The sequence below is a fragment of the Staurois parvus genome, unplaced genomic scaffold (assembly GCF_062004578.1).
Source record: "Staurois parvus isolate SC_StPar_1 unplaced genomic scaffold, SC_StPar_1.0 ptg000078l, whole genome shotgun sequence".
Classification (NCBI taxonomy): domain Eukaryota; kingdom Metazoa; phylum Chordata; class Amphibia; order Anura; family Ranidae; genus Staurois; species Staurois parvus.
In genome coordinates this window covers 1,141,853-1,155,382 of record NW_028317874.1, presented here as the reverse complement: position 1 = coordinate 1,155,382, position 13,530 = coordinate 1,141,853, and the positions used below count along the sequence as shown (strand labels likewise).

At 43.3% G+C, this 13,530-nt stretch overlaps 1 protein-coding gene across 1 annotated transcript in view; it reads right to left on the bottom strand.

The window, feature by feature from the left end:
- The window catches only part of EPHA4 (EPH receptor A4), a 104,826-nt gene that overhangs the window by 41,681 nt on the left and 49,615 nt on the right, over window positions 1-13,530 (bottom strand). Inside the window, exon 5 of the mRNA XM_089669501.1 lies at window positions 12,439-12,774. Within this exon, the coding sequence (XP_089525627.1) occupies window positions 12,439-12,774 (336 nt within the window). The remainder of the gene's footprint in view (window positions 1-12,438; window positions 12,775-13,530) is intronic.

Here is a 13,530-nt window from a genome sequence, read left to right as displayed (position 1 = left end):
CCTGTGTCTGTGCCGTTTTCCTCCGGGAACTCTGCTTTCCTTACAGATTCCAAAGACATACTAATAGGTTAAAGAGAAGTTCCATTCACCCTGTCAAAAAATAAAAGTCAGCAGCTACAAAAACTGTAGCTGCAGACTTTTAAAAAACAGCCACTTACCTGTCCCTCGGTCCCCCGGTGTGTGTCCCGCAGCTCGTTTCACCGGCCGTCCTGTATTCCAAGAGGCCGGCATCTTCAGTGTGGGCACCCGGCTGTGACAGCTTGCGGCTTTGGGTACCCACTGCGCATGCGCGAGTAGCACTGCACTTCATGAATGGTCCTGTAGTCTTCTTGGACCTGTCACGTGTCCCAAAAGTCTACAGGGAGAGAGGGAGGACACCTTCCACTTCTGATCGCCTAGGCGACCGGAAGTGGGAGCGGGTACCTGTCAAATTCGAGTACCCGCTCCCCAAAGGTGCCAATCCTTAATGGGCAGCGGGGGACCAATCCTTAAAGCGGAACTTCACCTTTTGGGTGGAGCTCCGCTTTAACTGGCTCCTGTCTAAATTGGCCCCAACATATGTGTGTATGAAGGGAGTTAGGGACCTTAGATTGTAAGCTCCTTGGGGGCAGGGCCTGATGTGAATGTACAATATATATGTGAAGCACTGCACAAGTTGACAGCACTAAATAAATACCTGTAATAAATAAAACAAATAAGATATAATGTCATGTAGCACATATCTAGACAAACTAAAGTAAACGAGTGGCTCAGTACGGCCGTGTAATATCAGCTTTACCACCTGTCAGATTATTTCCCAACATAGAGGCTGATGGTTTGCCTTTAAATAAAAACACATGTACCTAACACTTTGATTTAGCGATTTCCTTCCCCCTCCCCAAATCCACACCTTTCCTTGAACTCAATGTTGCATCCTGTGACACCAAAGGAATAGACAGCTGCAGTTTGCCAAATCCATAGCCAAATATACTAGACTATTAACAGCGGAGAGCTCCTAACAGCGGGAGGTCAGGGCTGTGTGTTCAGGCTGCCCTACAATACGCCTTTCTTTCTGGATAAAGCAGGTGACAACATCCTGCTGGCAAGCAGCACGTCTGGCTAACAAACATCCATTTCTGCTTTATGGCAGACGCAGATATAACTACTACCTATCTCTTCTCTTCATAAAGGAGGGAGAAGTCTGCTCCTATTAGCTACTGCAAGTCTTCATTAAACCGGCTCCTTTCCACAAAGCAGAGACAAAACCAGACGTGAATATTACTGAGCCCATTTAATTACGGCTTAGCGCTGGGAATGTCTGTTTAACCCCTAACCTACCAAACCACTGTAAATTCCATCGGAACAAAGCATTCATTGCAAACTTTGCACCCCATTATTAAGTTGTATCCAGTAAAAAGGTAACCTGTGTTGCTCCAGGCTCCATTATTGATTGTAAGGTCATTTCAGTTTGGTAAGAGGCAGTATTTTCAAAGGTGCTGGTGATGGTGGACTCCCCTAGTGATTTTTTGAATTTATATTTTTCATAAGAGACTTTTTATTTCTGCTGGAAACAATTGGACTTTTCATTTTTAGTTTTTTTAAAATTTTATTTATAGAGCCATACTTTTTCTGTTTTATATACTGTATGTATTGTTACCTGTGATACTGTGCTGGCTGCCTTTTTTTTGTTGCTATTTATCTTTATGTGATATTTGAATTTATATAGCGCGGAAGTGTTAAATTGTTAAATATCCATCACTGATGACCTAAAACTCTTAAGCTGGCCATATGCCAGAAGAATTTTGTTTAAATGTTCTAACAGATATTCAGAAAAAATGTTCAGCAGAGTATTCAATATTACCGTTATAGACTTAAATTTCAAAGGAAAACCTTCAAAAATGTAGTTTGATCTCTTAGAGCTCTAAGCTCTAGGGTCTTCTGATTCCACTTGTACCAAATTGTATTGTACATGTAATGCTTGCCGTAATTTTGTAAACTGCTGTGCAAACTGTTGGCGCTATAGAAATCCTGTATGATAATCATTTCTATGCCAATGTTTCAAATTCAACATTTGATTTTCAGGATGCACAGGCGTATTAAAATAAGTATGAGTTTCCCAAAGAAAAGCCACATTCAAAAGTTAGAATTTAGTTTGTTTGAGGAAAAAATTTCACACTTTCTGCTTTTGATTTTCCTCATTACTAAAATCGAAATTGATCATCAATTTGATCCCAGGCGGCGCAGTGGCTTAGTGGTTAGCACGTCTGCCTTGCAGAAAATGGGTTCAATTCCCAACCATGGCACCTCCTGTATGGAGTTTGCATGTTCTCCCTGTGCTTGCGTGGGTTTCCTCTGGGTACTCTGGTTTCCTCCCACACTCCAAAGACATGCTGGTAGGTTAATTGGATCCTGTCTAAATTGTCCCTAGTATGTGTATGTATGAATGTAAGTTAGGGACCTTAGATTGTACATCCCTTGAGGGTTAGGGACTGATGTTAATGTTCAATATATATAGATGTGTAAAGTGCTGTGTAAATTGACAATGCTATATAAGTACCTGAAATAAATAAATAACTACTAGAAAATTGAACTGATGTTCCAAAAACTAATGTTTTCAAACTAAAATTCTACTGTTGTATGGCCAGCTTTAGTCCTCATGCACACTGGATGTTTTTACAGCGGCTGTTTTTGGCTTCTGACATTTTTTTCTACAGCTAGTAAACTCCTTATCCTATACGTCCATGCACACATAGACTGTAATCAACGTTTTTTGGCTGAAAAAAAACCCAGGACTAGTGGGTTTCTAGAGGAGTTTTTTAGCTATGAAAACACTCTAACGCTGAAAAATGCAGCAAAATGCAGTAAACCGCTATAAATCGCAGCAAACCAGCATTTTTGTACTTTTATTGACCAAAAAATGCAAACTTGAAAAAACAAGGCAAAATGCTCATACAAAAATGCTAAAAAAACTAACATTTTTAACATGCCTTTACACAGCTACTGTTATCAGCATTATTAAAATGTCAAGTGTGCATGGAGCCTTATGCCAGCCATACATGGGTCGAAATTCGACCGATTTTTCGTCTAAATTTCGGACCTAAGAATAATCGGGCGATTTTCGCTCTGTTAGTGGGTCAATGGCATCGGTCTATTTTTGCAGTTCCTCCCCTTTTCGGTGATCGGGAATGGTGACAATTCGTGAAAAACAACCGATTTTCGACTCAATGATGGTCACATTGTACGATTGTTTTTCCGAAAAGGATATGCGCATCAGCTGTGACCTGGAAGGAACAGAAGTTTCACCTGTTATATGAGGTGAACTTTACGACTTGGTTTTCAAAATCATTGATGGCACCATCGGATTACTGAGCGATTTTCGGATGACAAAATCGTTTAGAATTCGACACATGCATTAGGGATGATTTAGATCCATTTGTGTGTACAAGGTGCATGTTTGTTGTTGCGTTATACAGGTACCTGGTCATGCAGCAACATGCCTTTCATTTGTGTGCCAACGTGAGTTTTTGACCTGCATTTTTAATTCAAAATTTGGAGTGGGTAGGGTTAACAGCCAATGTTAATGAATGTTGCCAGTGTCTAAAAATGCATTTTGATGCACTGATTTCTATATCTACCCAACACACTAAAACTGAAAAAAAGTGGTATTTTTAAAAAAAACAAATTTTTTTTTAAGGGGAAGAGAGATGAGTATTAGTAGGTTAAAATGCACCACTATTATTGGGCCCCCAGTATGACTCTATATAGCAGGAATGTCAAACTGGTGGCCCTCCAGTTGTTGCGAAACTACAAGTCCCATCATGGCTCTACCTTTCATACTTGTAACCAGAGGCGTCCCTAGGGTTGGTGTCAACCGGTGCGATAACACTTGGTGACACCCCCTCTGATGATCCCCGTAGAATGGATCGGATCTGCGGATTGAGCATAATGGATCGGACTCCGATCCATTATGCTCAATCCGCAGATCCGATCCATCCGGCGGGGATCGTTGGCTTTCTTTACAACTTACCTTTTCTTGGAACGGGTCCGGTGTCACCCCATATAGGCTGCATGCCGACGATCCCCGCAGGATCGTCGGCATGCAACCTATACGGGGTGACACTGGACCCGCTCCAAGAAAAGGTAAGTTGTAAAGAAAGCCGGCGATCCCCGCAGGATGGATCGGATCCATCCTGCAGGGATCGTCGGCTTGCTTTACAACTAACCATTTTGTGGAGCGGGTCCCGTGTCACCCCATGCGGTCGGTGTCACCCGGTGCGGACCGCACCCCCCGCACCTGCCTCGGGACGCCACTGCTTGCAACTGTCAATCTTGCAATGCCTCATGGGACTTGTAGTTTGGCAACAGCAGGAGGGCCACCAGTTTGACACCTTTGCTATATAGGATATTCTCAGACTAAAGGGATGCAAAGAAAAATGAACTGCAGTTCCTATAGCGACCAATCAGAAATGTGCTTGCATCTCTTTAGAGCAGTAGGAGGTTCTGATTGGTTGCCACCAGTTTTGTTTTATTAAATGCAATGCTGTAGAGATCAGTGCTGGTCTTCTACTGACATCTTCCTTCCCGCAGCCTATATCAGTCATTAGAGGCGCACACTGTTTCTGGGAATGCAGCAACCACACCAGCCAATGATTCCATTTCCAGCATCTAACCCACAACACTGGGGTGTTAGTAAACAGCGAGCTGGCTGGATTGTCAGTTCAGCCTCTGGGGCAAACAACTCCACCCAGACTCAAGGATGAGGCTTTTATCATGCTGGCAGGGCTCAGCCATCAACATTAGCAAGATAAAAGCTGCCTAAGGAAGAAGTGAAATTGATATGTAAATGAAGCAACAGAAAAAAGAGAAGAAAAAGAAACAGCACTTCATCCTGTGTACAGTATCAAGCAGTGACATTGTCATATGTCCTATGGAAATCATGTCAGCCCTCCTGAAACTCCACAGCATGGTGATAGCAGCGGCACTATGGCACCAGGTACAATAAAACACACAGGGACATCTACACACATGGAAAGGATATGAACATGGCTTTTATAACCAGAGAGAACAGTTTTTAAAAATGTATCTTAGCAACAAAAATCCTTTGCACTAGCCAAAGGAACACTCAGATTGCTGGAAAATTTCTACCATCCAAGAACCTGACATCATTGTATTTGTGTGTTTAAAGAGTTGCTAGGTGTGCCAAATCCTTAAAACGATTATACGAAAAACAGAATATGAAATCCTTGTAAAAAATATTTCTGATCTCCAAGCAAATAGCTAAATATTCTGATCAAATACATAATAAAGGGAGCCATTTTACTAGCCTGGAAAAAAAATTGTATTCCTGTTCATTCAGTGATAGTTCACACTGCATGCATTTCAGTTGCTTTTTTTCTGCATCCAAAACACACAGAAAGTAGGTTGTATGGTTGGCAATGTCATAGTTCACATCAGTGCTTGCAGTTCCAGTGCAATCTGGTTGCAGAAAAAAAAAGTACAACATGCTGCATTTTTGTTGCACTGAACTGTACTGGAACATGGTAAAGACGCATCAAAAACACATTAGAACACACATGTCACTATTTAAATTGAAGAAAAAGAGAGGGGGAAATCTGGAATGCATAAAAAATGCACTGGAACGCATCAAAAACACATCAAAAATGCACTAAACACGTCAAAAACATACATGCAATAATGAAACACATCTGAACTGCATTTCTATAGTGTGAACTGGCCATAAGGCAGCGGTTCTCAACCTGGGGGTCGAACGACCATTTCACTGGGGTCGCCTAAGACCATCGGAAAACACATATTTCCGATGGTCTTAGGAACCGAGACACCGCTCCTCTGACTCAGTCGATGTGTGGGCGGGATGATACGCTGCCCTGTCACCTGGCCACACCTCCGGGATCACAACAGCTGCGCCTCCTCGCCGCTGATTGGCCACCGGAACTGTAGCTCAGGAGAGGCACACAGGCGGCCAATCACCGGCGAGGAGGTGGAGCTCAGAGAGGAGGAGCCGAGCGGCAGCGCGCGTAGATCTAAGAAGATCGAGGGAGCTGCCGGAGTAAGTGAAGAGGAGAGCGGCCAGAGAAGGAACACAGCTGACAGGTAAGTGAGAGAGCGAGCCCAGGCTGGAGCAGGGGTCAGCAAGGTAAGTATCATTGGTGTCAGTGGGAGGAATAGTGCCCCATCATTGGTGTCACTAATACCAACGATGGGGCACTATTTCTCCCACCACTGACACCAACGATGGGGCACTATTCCTCCCCCCATTGACACCAACGATGGGGCACTGGTCCTCCCCCCACTGACACCAACGATGGGGCACTGTTCCTCCCCCCACTGACACCAACGATGGGGCACTATTCCTCCCCCCACTGACACCAACGATGGGGCACTATTCCCCCCCCCTGACCCCAATGATGGGGCACTATTTCCCCCTCCACCACACTGACATCAATGATGGGGCACTATTCCTCCCACTGACACCAATGATGGGGCACTATGCCTCCCACTGACACCAATGATGGGGCACTATGCCCCCCACTGACACCAATGATGGGGCACTATTCCTCCCACTGACACCAATGATGGGGCACTATTCCCCCCACTGACACCAATGATGGGGCACTATTCCCCCCACTGACACCAATGATGGGGCTCTATTCCCCCCACTGACACCAATGATGGGGCTCTATTCCCCCCACTGACACCAATGATGGGGCTCTATTCCCCCCACTGACACCAATGATGGGGCTCTATTCCCCCCACTGACACCAATGATGGGGCACTATTCCCCCCACTGACACCAATGATGGGGCACTATTCCCCCCACTGACACCAATGATGGGGCACTATTCCCCCCACTGACACCAATGATGGGGCACTATTCCCCCCACTGACACCAATGATGGGGCTCTATTCCCCCCACTGACACCAATGATGGGGCACTATTCCCCCCACTGACACCAATGATGGGGCACTATTCCTCCCACTGACACCAATGATGGGGCACTATTCCTCCCACTGACACCAATGATGGGGCACTATTCCTCCCACTGACACCAACGATGGGGCACTATTCCCCCCACTGACACCAACGATGGGGCACTATTCCTCCCAATGACACCAACGATGGGGCACTATTCCTCCCACTGACACCAACGATGGGGCACTATTCCTCCCACTGGCACCAACGATGGGGCACTATTCCTCCCACTGGCACCAACGATGGGGCACTATTCCTCCCACTGGCACCAACGATGGGGCACTATTCCTCCCACTGGCACCAACGATGGGGCACTATTCCTCCCACTGGCACCAACGATGGGGCACTATTCCTCCCACTGACACCAACGATGGGACACTATTCATCCCACTGGCACCAACGATGGGGCACTATTCCTCCTACTGGCACCAACGATGGGGCACTATTCCTCCCACTGGCACCAACGATGGGGCACTATTCCTCCCACTGGCACCAACGATGGGGCACTATTCCTCCCACTGGCACCAACGATGGGGCACTATTCCTCCCACTGACACCAACGATGGGACACTATTCATCCCACTGACATCAGTGATGGGGCACTACTCCTTCCACTGACACCAATGATGTGGCACTACTCCTCCCACTGCAAAATTACAGTTATAAAGTAGCAACGAAAATAATTTTATGGTTGGGGGTCACCACAACATGAGGAACTGTATTAAGGGGTCGCGGCATTAGAAAGGTTGAGAACCACTGCCATAAGGGCTAGTTTACACTAGATGCAGTCAAGTGCGCTTTTTTTCTGCATCAAAAATGCATGCACAGTGTTTTCCGTGTATTCCAATGGCTCTAGTTCCCACCAGTGCAGTCAGTTCCAGTCAGTTTTTGATTCCGAAAAAAAAGTAGAACATGCTGCATTTTTTTCTGCACAGAACCGTACCGGAACATGGCAAACTGCATAAAAACTGCACCGGAACTGCGTGTGGTGTGACCTGTAAGCAAAAGCGTATCCGGAGTGCATTTTTGTAGCGTGAACTGGCCCTTACACAGCTCTATCACATAGCACAGCCCTGTCTGGCAGGGAAGGAGAGCTCATTTTTGTTTGCTGCAGATTAGTAATACTAAGGCCCATTTCACACCAAGGGTCTGATCAGGTCCGCCTGTCCATGCTTCAGGTGCCCCTGTTCACCCCTATGGACTGATGCGTGTAAACGGACTTGTGTCTATTTATACCTGCCTACCTCCAATCTGATCCAGTCCACTTAAAAAAAAAAAAAAAATTAAAGTGGATCTGTTTAGGCAGATTGGATTGGAGGGCAGTGGGGTGGAAACAGATAGTGGAGTTCATTTATACCCGCCAGTCCATAGGGCAAAACAAGCTGTATCTGTGTTTAATTTCATGGATTTTGGATTACTTTACTACACTTTTTTCATGGACTGTCCATCACTTTTTATGTTTGTTCTTGCTTCTTACAGTAATCACGGACTATTTATAAATTTGCGTTATCACTATTGAGTTTTTATGGGTATTCACAATATATTTTTTAATTATTATATTTTTTCATCATTCTATTCATCACTGATTATTCATTCAGCGCCACTTTAAACTCTTTATTAATTTGGTGTTTTAATTTTTAAACTTTTTGGGGTTTATATATAGTGGCAGCTTCTTTATATATAAGTTGAATTTGGCACGATATAATGGATTTTGATTACATTATCACATTTATTTTATATAATTATGTTTCTGTATCAGCTCTGCAGAAACAAAGCGGACACAGACCTGTCATCCACCCGCTCTGCTCCGATCAGCAGGGGATCAGAGGACAGATCCCTTGCTGATCATAACGAAGTCCACCCCAAGTCAAAGGGGTCTTACAAGTCTTGTCTCTCCCCCAGCCCGTAAGTGGGCAGTGAAAGGAAAAGACTAAAGAGCTCATCTCTGCTCTCTCCTCCTATCAGCATGCTATATACACTGCTGTGCAATTAATCTGTTCCTTGTGCTGCTTCATCCTCCCTTATTTTGAGATCTGCTGTACAGTGACTACAAAAAGGACTGATAGGAAGATCATTTCAGATACTTCTATTGCCTTCATTTAAGAAATACACTTAATGACGTATTAAAAACAAGAGCTCCTATACATCTGTCCGCAGTTCAGCTTTAAATTTAGAAGGAATAATTACATGCCTACAAGGCATTTGGCAGGCATATGGGAAACCGCAATCGGATTTCATCATACCAGAAAAAAAAAAAAAGGTGTATATATCACCATCAGAGGGTGCAATTAATTAGGGTAGTGATTGTTTATGTTATTGGGTTTTCTATTTTCACTGGGCATCAAACCGCACACTGCCAAAATCTGGGCTGACTTTGAACAACCAACAGCTGTTTAAAACTATCTGTCGCCTCTCTTAGGGTAAAGGCTTGTTCAATTTATTTACACACTTTCTGTGCTAATTGGTGTATCCTGTGTCCAGCAAGCTGTGATGTGATGGAGAGAAGGAACAAGAGGTGACTCGTTTGGGTAACTGATCCCAAACGTGTTTTGTTTATGTCTGTTGGCACAGCTAGTACTGTTGAGTCCTAGGAAAAAAAAACCCTAAAAGCGTTTGGTAGAGCAGAGAGGCCTCCCCCCCCCCCCCCCCCCAGAACGTGAAGGGAACAAGAGGACCAACAGAGAGCCTTTCTTCCTAGCTCTTATACGGCGTTCTTTCTTCTATCACACCGGCGATAAATTCTGAATATGATCTGCTATCTCACCCCGGCCCAGTCCAAACACACCTCTCAACTTTTTGGGAAATAGATTTTATCACTTTGTATTAGTAATAATATTAAAGATTCTAGACTTGTGATAGAAACCTAATGCCTTAGACAGAATTTAATCTGCGACACAATATTTACATATGTGACACAATTTACTCTAACATTAAAGAGGTCTTAAAGTGTTACTAAATCCACAACAGTAAAATCAGTCTGTATATGCAGTAAAGCATGCTTGTTATACTCACTGTAGAACCTAAGGGGTTAATCCTCTGGATTTTGTAAAAAGGCCCTTTGATGCTGACTTCCCTGCTCCTCCTCTTGTTCAAATGTCCAGGTCTCATCTCCTGATAAGACAGACTGAACCACAGCCATTCTGCACATGCTCAGTTTAGTGTGTATTGCTAGAGAGGGTTTTTTTCTCCCTGGGAGAGTGCATGTGATCAGTACAGAGCCAATCAGCACTGTCCAGATAGAGGTAAGGGGTTTTGCATCCTCCTAGAGCAGAATGAAAACTCTTCCTACAAGCTTTAACTAGTGCTCTGCTGAAGTCACAAGACTGCTCTAACTGCTGATGAGAAAAGGTATTTAGCAGTTTATATTTACTAAAATAATTGCACTTCCATGTTGTGTGTCCTGTGGGAGACCAGATATACTGAATGCAGGGTCCTGGGTTTAGTAACACCTTAATGGATTTGTTGCAGCCATAGTGCCAGAATGTAAAAGTATCACACAGAACTTATTGCATGCATTGGAAAAATGTTCAGCAATTTTCAAGAATTTTGCACTGGAGTTAATAATACGGCCATAACGTTACTGACATTAATTTTATAACCAGTCTTCAATATTAAGGAATATTGCAAATAAGAATACACCAACTTTCATTTTCTAATCTGTTCTGGAACCCTCTCAGATGGAATAGGATTGGTTTTAATGGGTAATATGTTTATTTTTAGTTTTAATAAATCAGGCATTAAACGGCTACAAAATTTTAGATTTTTTCAAAAATTTAAATAACAAACATGTTCCACTTATCTGCTCTGTGCAATGGAATTGCACAGAGTAGCCCCAATCCTCCTCTTCTGTGGTCCCCCAGCTCCTCCTCATCAGCAAGTACCCCCCTATAAAGCCACTTTCTATGGGGGTGCTCGCAACTTATCTGCAGTGTCTGCATCTATGGACACAGGCAGCACAGCTCAAACTCGTCCCCTGCTCCCTCGTCACAGAATATGATTGACAGCAGTGGGAGCCAATGGCTCCCACTGCTATCAATCTGCCCATTGAGAAGGGAGAGAGCACAGGGCCACTGCTCTCATGCACATCGATGGATCGAGAACAGGCTCAGGTAAGTAAAAGGCATGGCTGGGGGGGGGGGTCCTCTGGCACAAAAGGTTTTTCACCTTAATGCACAGAATGCATTAAGGTACAAAACCTTCAGCCTTTATAAACACTTTAAGGTTTCAGGTAAATATATGGGAACAAGCTAGTAATGCATCCTAACCACGCTGTACGTTTTTTCCTTCCAATACACAGACCTTGCAAGGCTGTGTTTTATTGTAGCCAGTTGAAGATCAAGTCTCATATCATTAAAGCATAATGAGGAAAGTTGTTGGTGAAGCTAATGACTGATCAAAACTATCAAATGATCCCCTAAACTAAATAAAGCATGACCCCGACCACTTCTTAGGTGTGTTTCGGCTTTAGGCGAAGTACTGCTGGAGGTACAGTTGGCTATCCAGGACTTCAGGCACAGAGGTTTCAAATGTACACAAAACTATTGCATATTTTTACAAATTGAAAGTCAACTGGATTTGCAAGAGATAGACTATCAGACAAAATCTGCCTAATAAGTACCCCCTCTGTTCTTAAAAGATCTTTCCCTTCAGCTATTTTAAGGTGAGAATATATAAATATTATGAGCTGCGCATTTGGGATTTGCAAATGAAATCTTTTCAATAAGTATTTTTTACGTATCAGATAGCAGGAAAAATTATATTCTGATTTGAAGTCCACAGAGGCTTTGCTCCTTGGTTTCATACTGCCTAGTGATGTGCTTGAAGAGAGGTAAAAAGAACAAGTCTCAAGCTTTTCAAATGTGTGTCATGGTTGTTTTCTAGCCGAGTTCTCATACTGCTATGTGAATGTGTATCTAAGGCTGGGTTGAAGGATCTTCAGATTCTCCCTGTGCCATCTCTCCCCATGGAGTGCCTGTCAGAGTGTGGCACCATTCAGACTTTGAAAGTCTGTCACAATCTGAACATTGCAAGTACGGACTGTCCTGGAGGGTGAAGACACTACCCGTGGATAATAAACAAAATGATGAGCAGCGACATTTGCATATTTAAATAAGGATTTTCTTCTTGCCTATTAAAATAATAAGCATCAGGAGATTTTCACACGGTCCAAGCAGTGGGCTGCTAAATATTTCGGCTTGTTCAAATGGCAGTTATCTGCGGGTACACCACTATCAGTTATGTACCGCCTGTGCGATGAATAAGACTGACTCATTATTGATGGAGTGAGGACATGATTAATAACGAGCACTAGTTAGGCAATGGTGGGTTCCAAACTCTTAAGTCTTTCTATCAAGATAAAATCTCCAGTATTAGAATAAAGCTGTACACATCCATATCACTATATTCTGTATGCATATAAAAACAAAACAAACAATCACTTATATCTGCCTAACACAAAGAGCACTTACCAGCTTGGTTGGTTGTCACAGTCACTGACACAGATTGATCTGGACTTGGGTTTTGTTTGGACACGCCATTCACTGCCCAGATCTCGAAGGTGTAGTTGGTATGAGCTTGCAGGTCGGTGATGGATACTTTGGTTGTCTTCAAGCCATTCTGCTGGGGTGTATAATGAACTCCAGAGCCACATGGCCGACAGCGAGTTAGATCAGCACCACATCTTTTACAGACCACATTGTAAGAAACATCTGTCCTTCCGCCATTGTTCTGCGGAGCAGTCCACTCCAAATTCACAGAGGTTTCATTGACATTGGAAATCAGGTTCTGAGGAGCTGATGGTGGACCTGTTAACAAAAATGAATATATAATGTAAAAAAAAAAAAGCAATAAAAAAAGATACTTCTATATCTTTTTTTTCTACAGAAGATAGTTAAAACAAAAAACAAACCGTAAGCTCCAACTACAGTAATATTCGCTTCAAAACAATTCACATTTTTGTCACTGCCTTCATAGCTTCCAAAGTACTGTCCGGATACTTCCCAAGCTAGACATAGAATAATCCATAGATTATAGGTAGACTTTGAAGTGATCCCTAGGTCTATTAATACTATTAGTGTACACGGCACAAAAAATATTTTCAGCACTGAAGATATATGGTCAAGGTTTTCTGTTCTGTAAGTATGAACATGCAAGCTTGGCAAGTCAAGCATGCATGTTTACAATGTTATCCGCATCTAATTAAAATCTGTGTGCATGTCTCATGGTCACCAAGGTCTATTGCTATCCTAGGTCCACTGAACACAAATATTTCAGTTTATGCAGTCAGATTCAGTCACCCACCTGATTCTATTTCTAGTCAAGACTATTGAAAGTAAGTCTAGTTACTTGATGCTGAGGTCCTTGGGAGAAAAAAAAAAGGTGCCAGTGAGTAATTCAATCCACTAGTGTCCACCAAAAACTGAAAAAACACTTTTGGGTGAACTTGGCCTTTAAACACGTGGCTTCCTTCACCACTGCACTGGTTTCCATTCTCGACAACACGTAGCCTGTGAGGGCACCTTTCCAAACGGCTATGTCCACTTTCACGTGGGAAAATATGC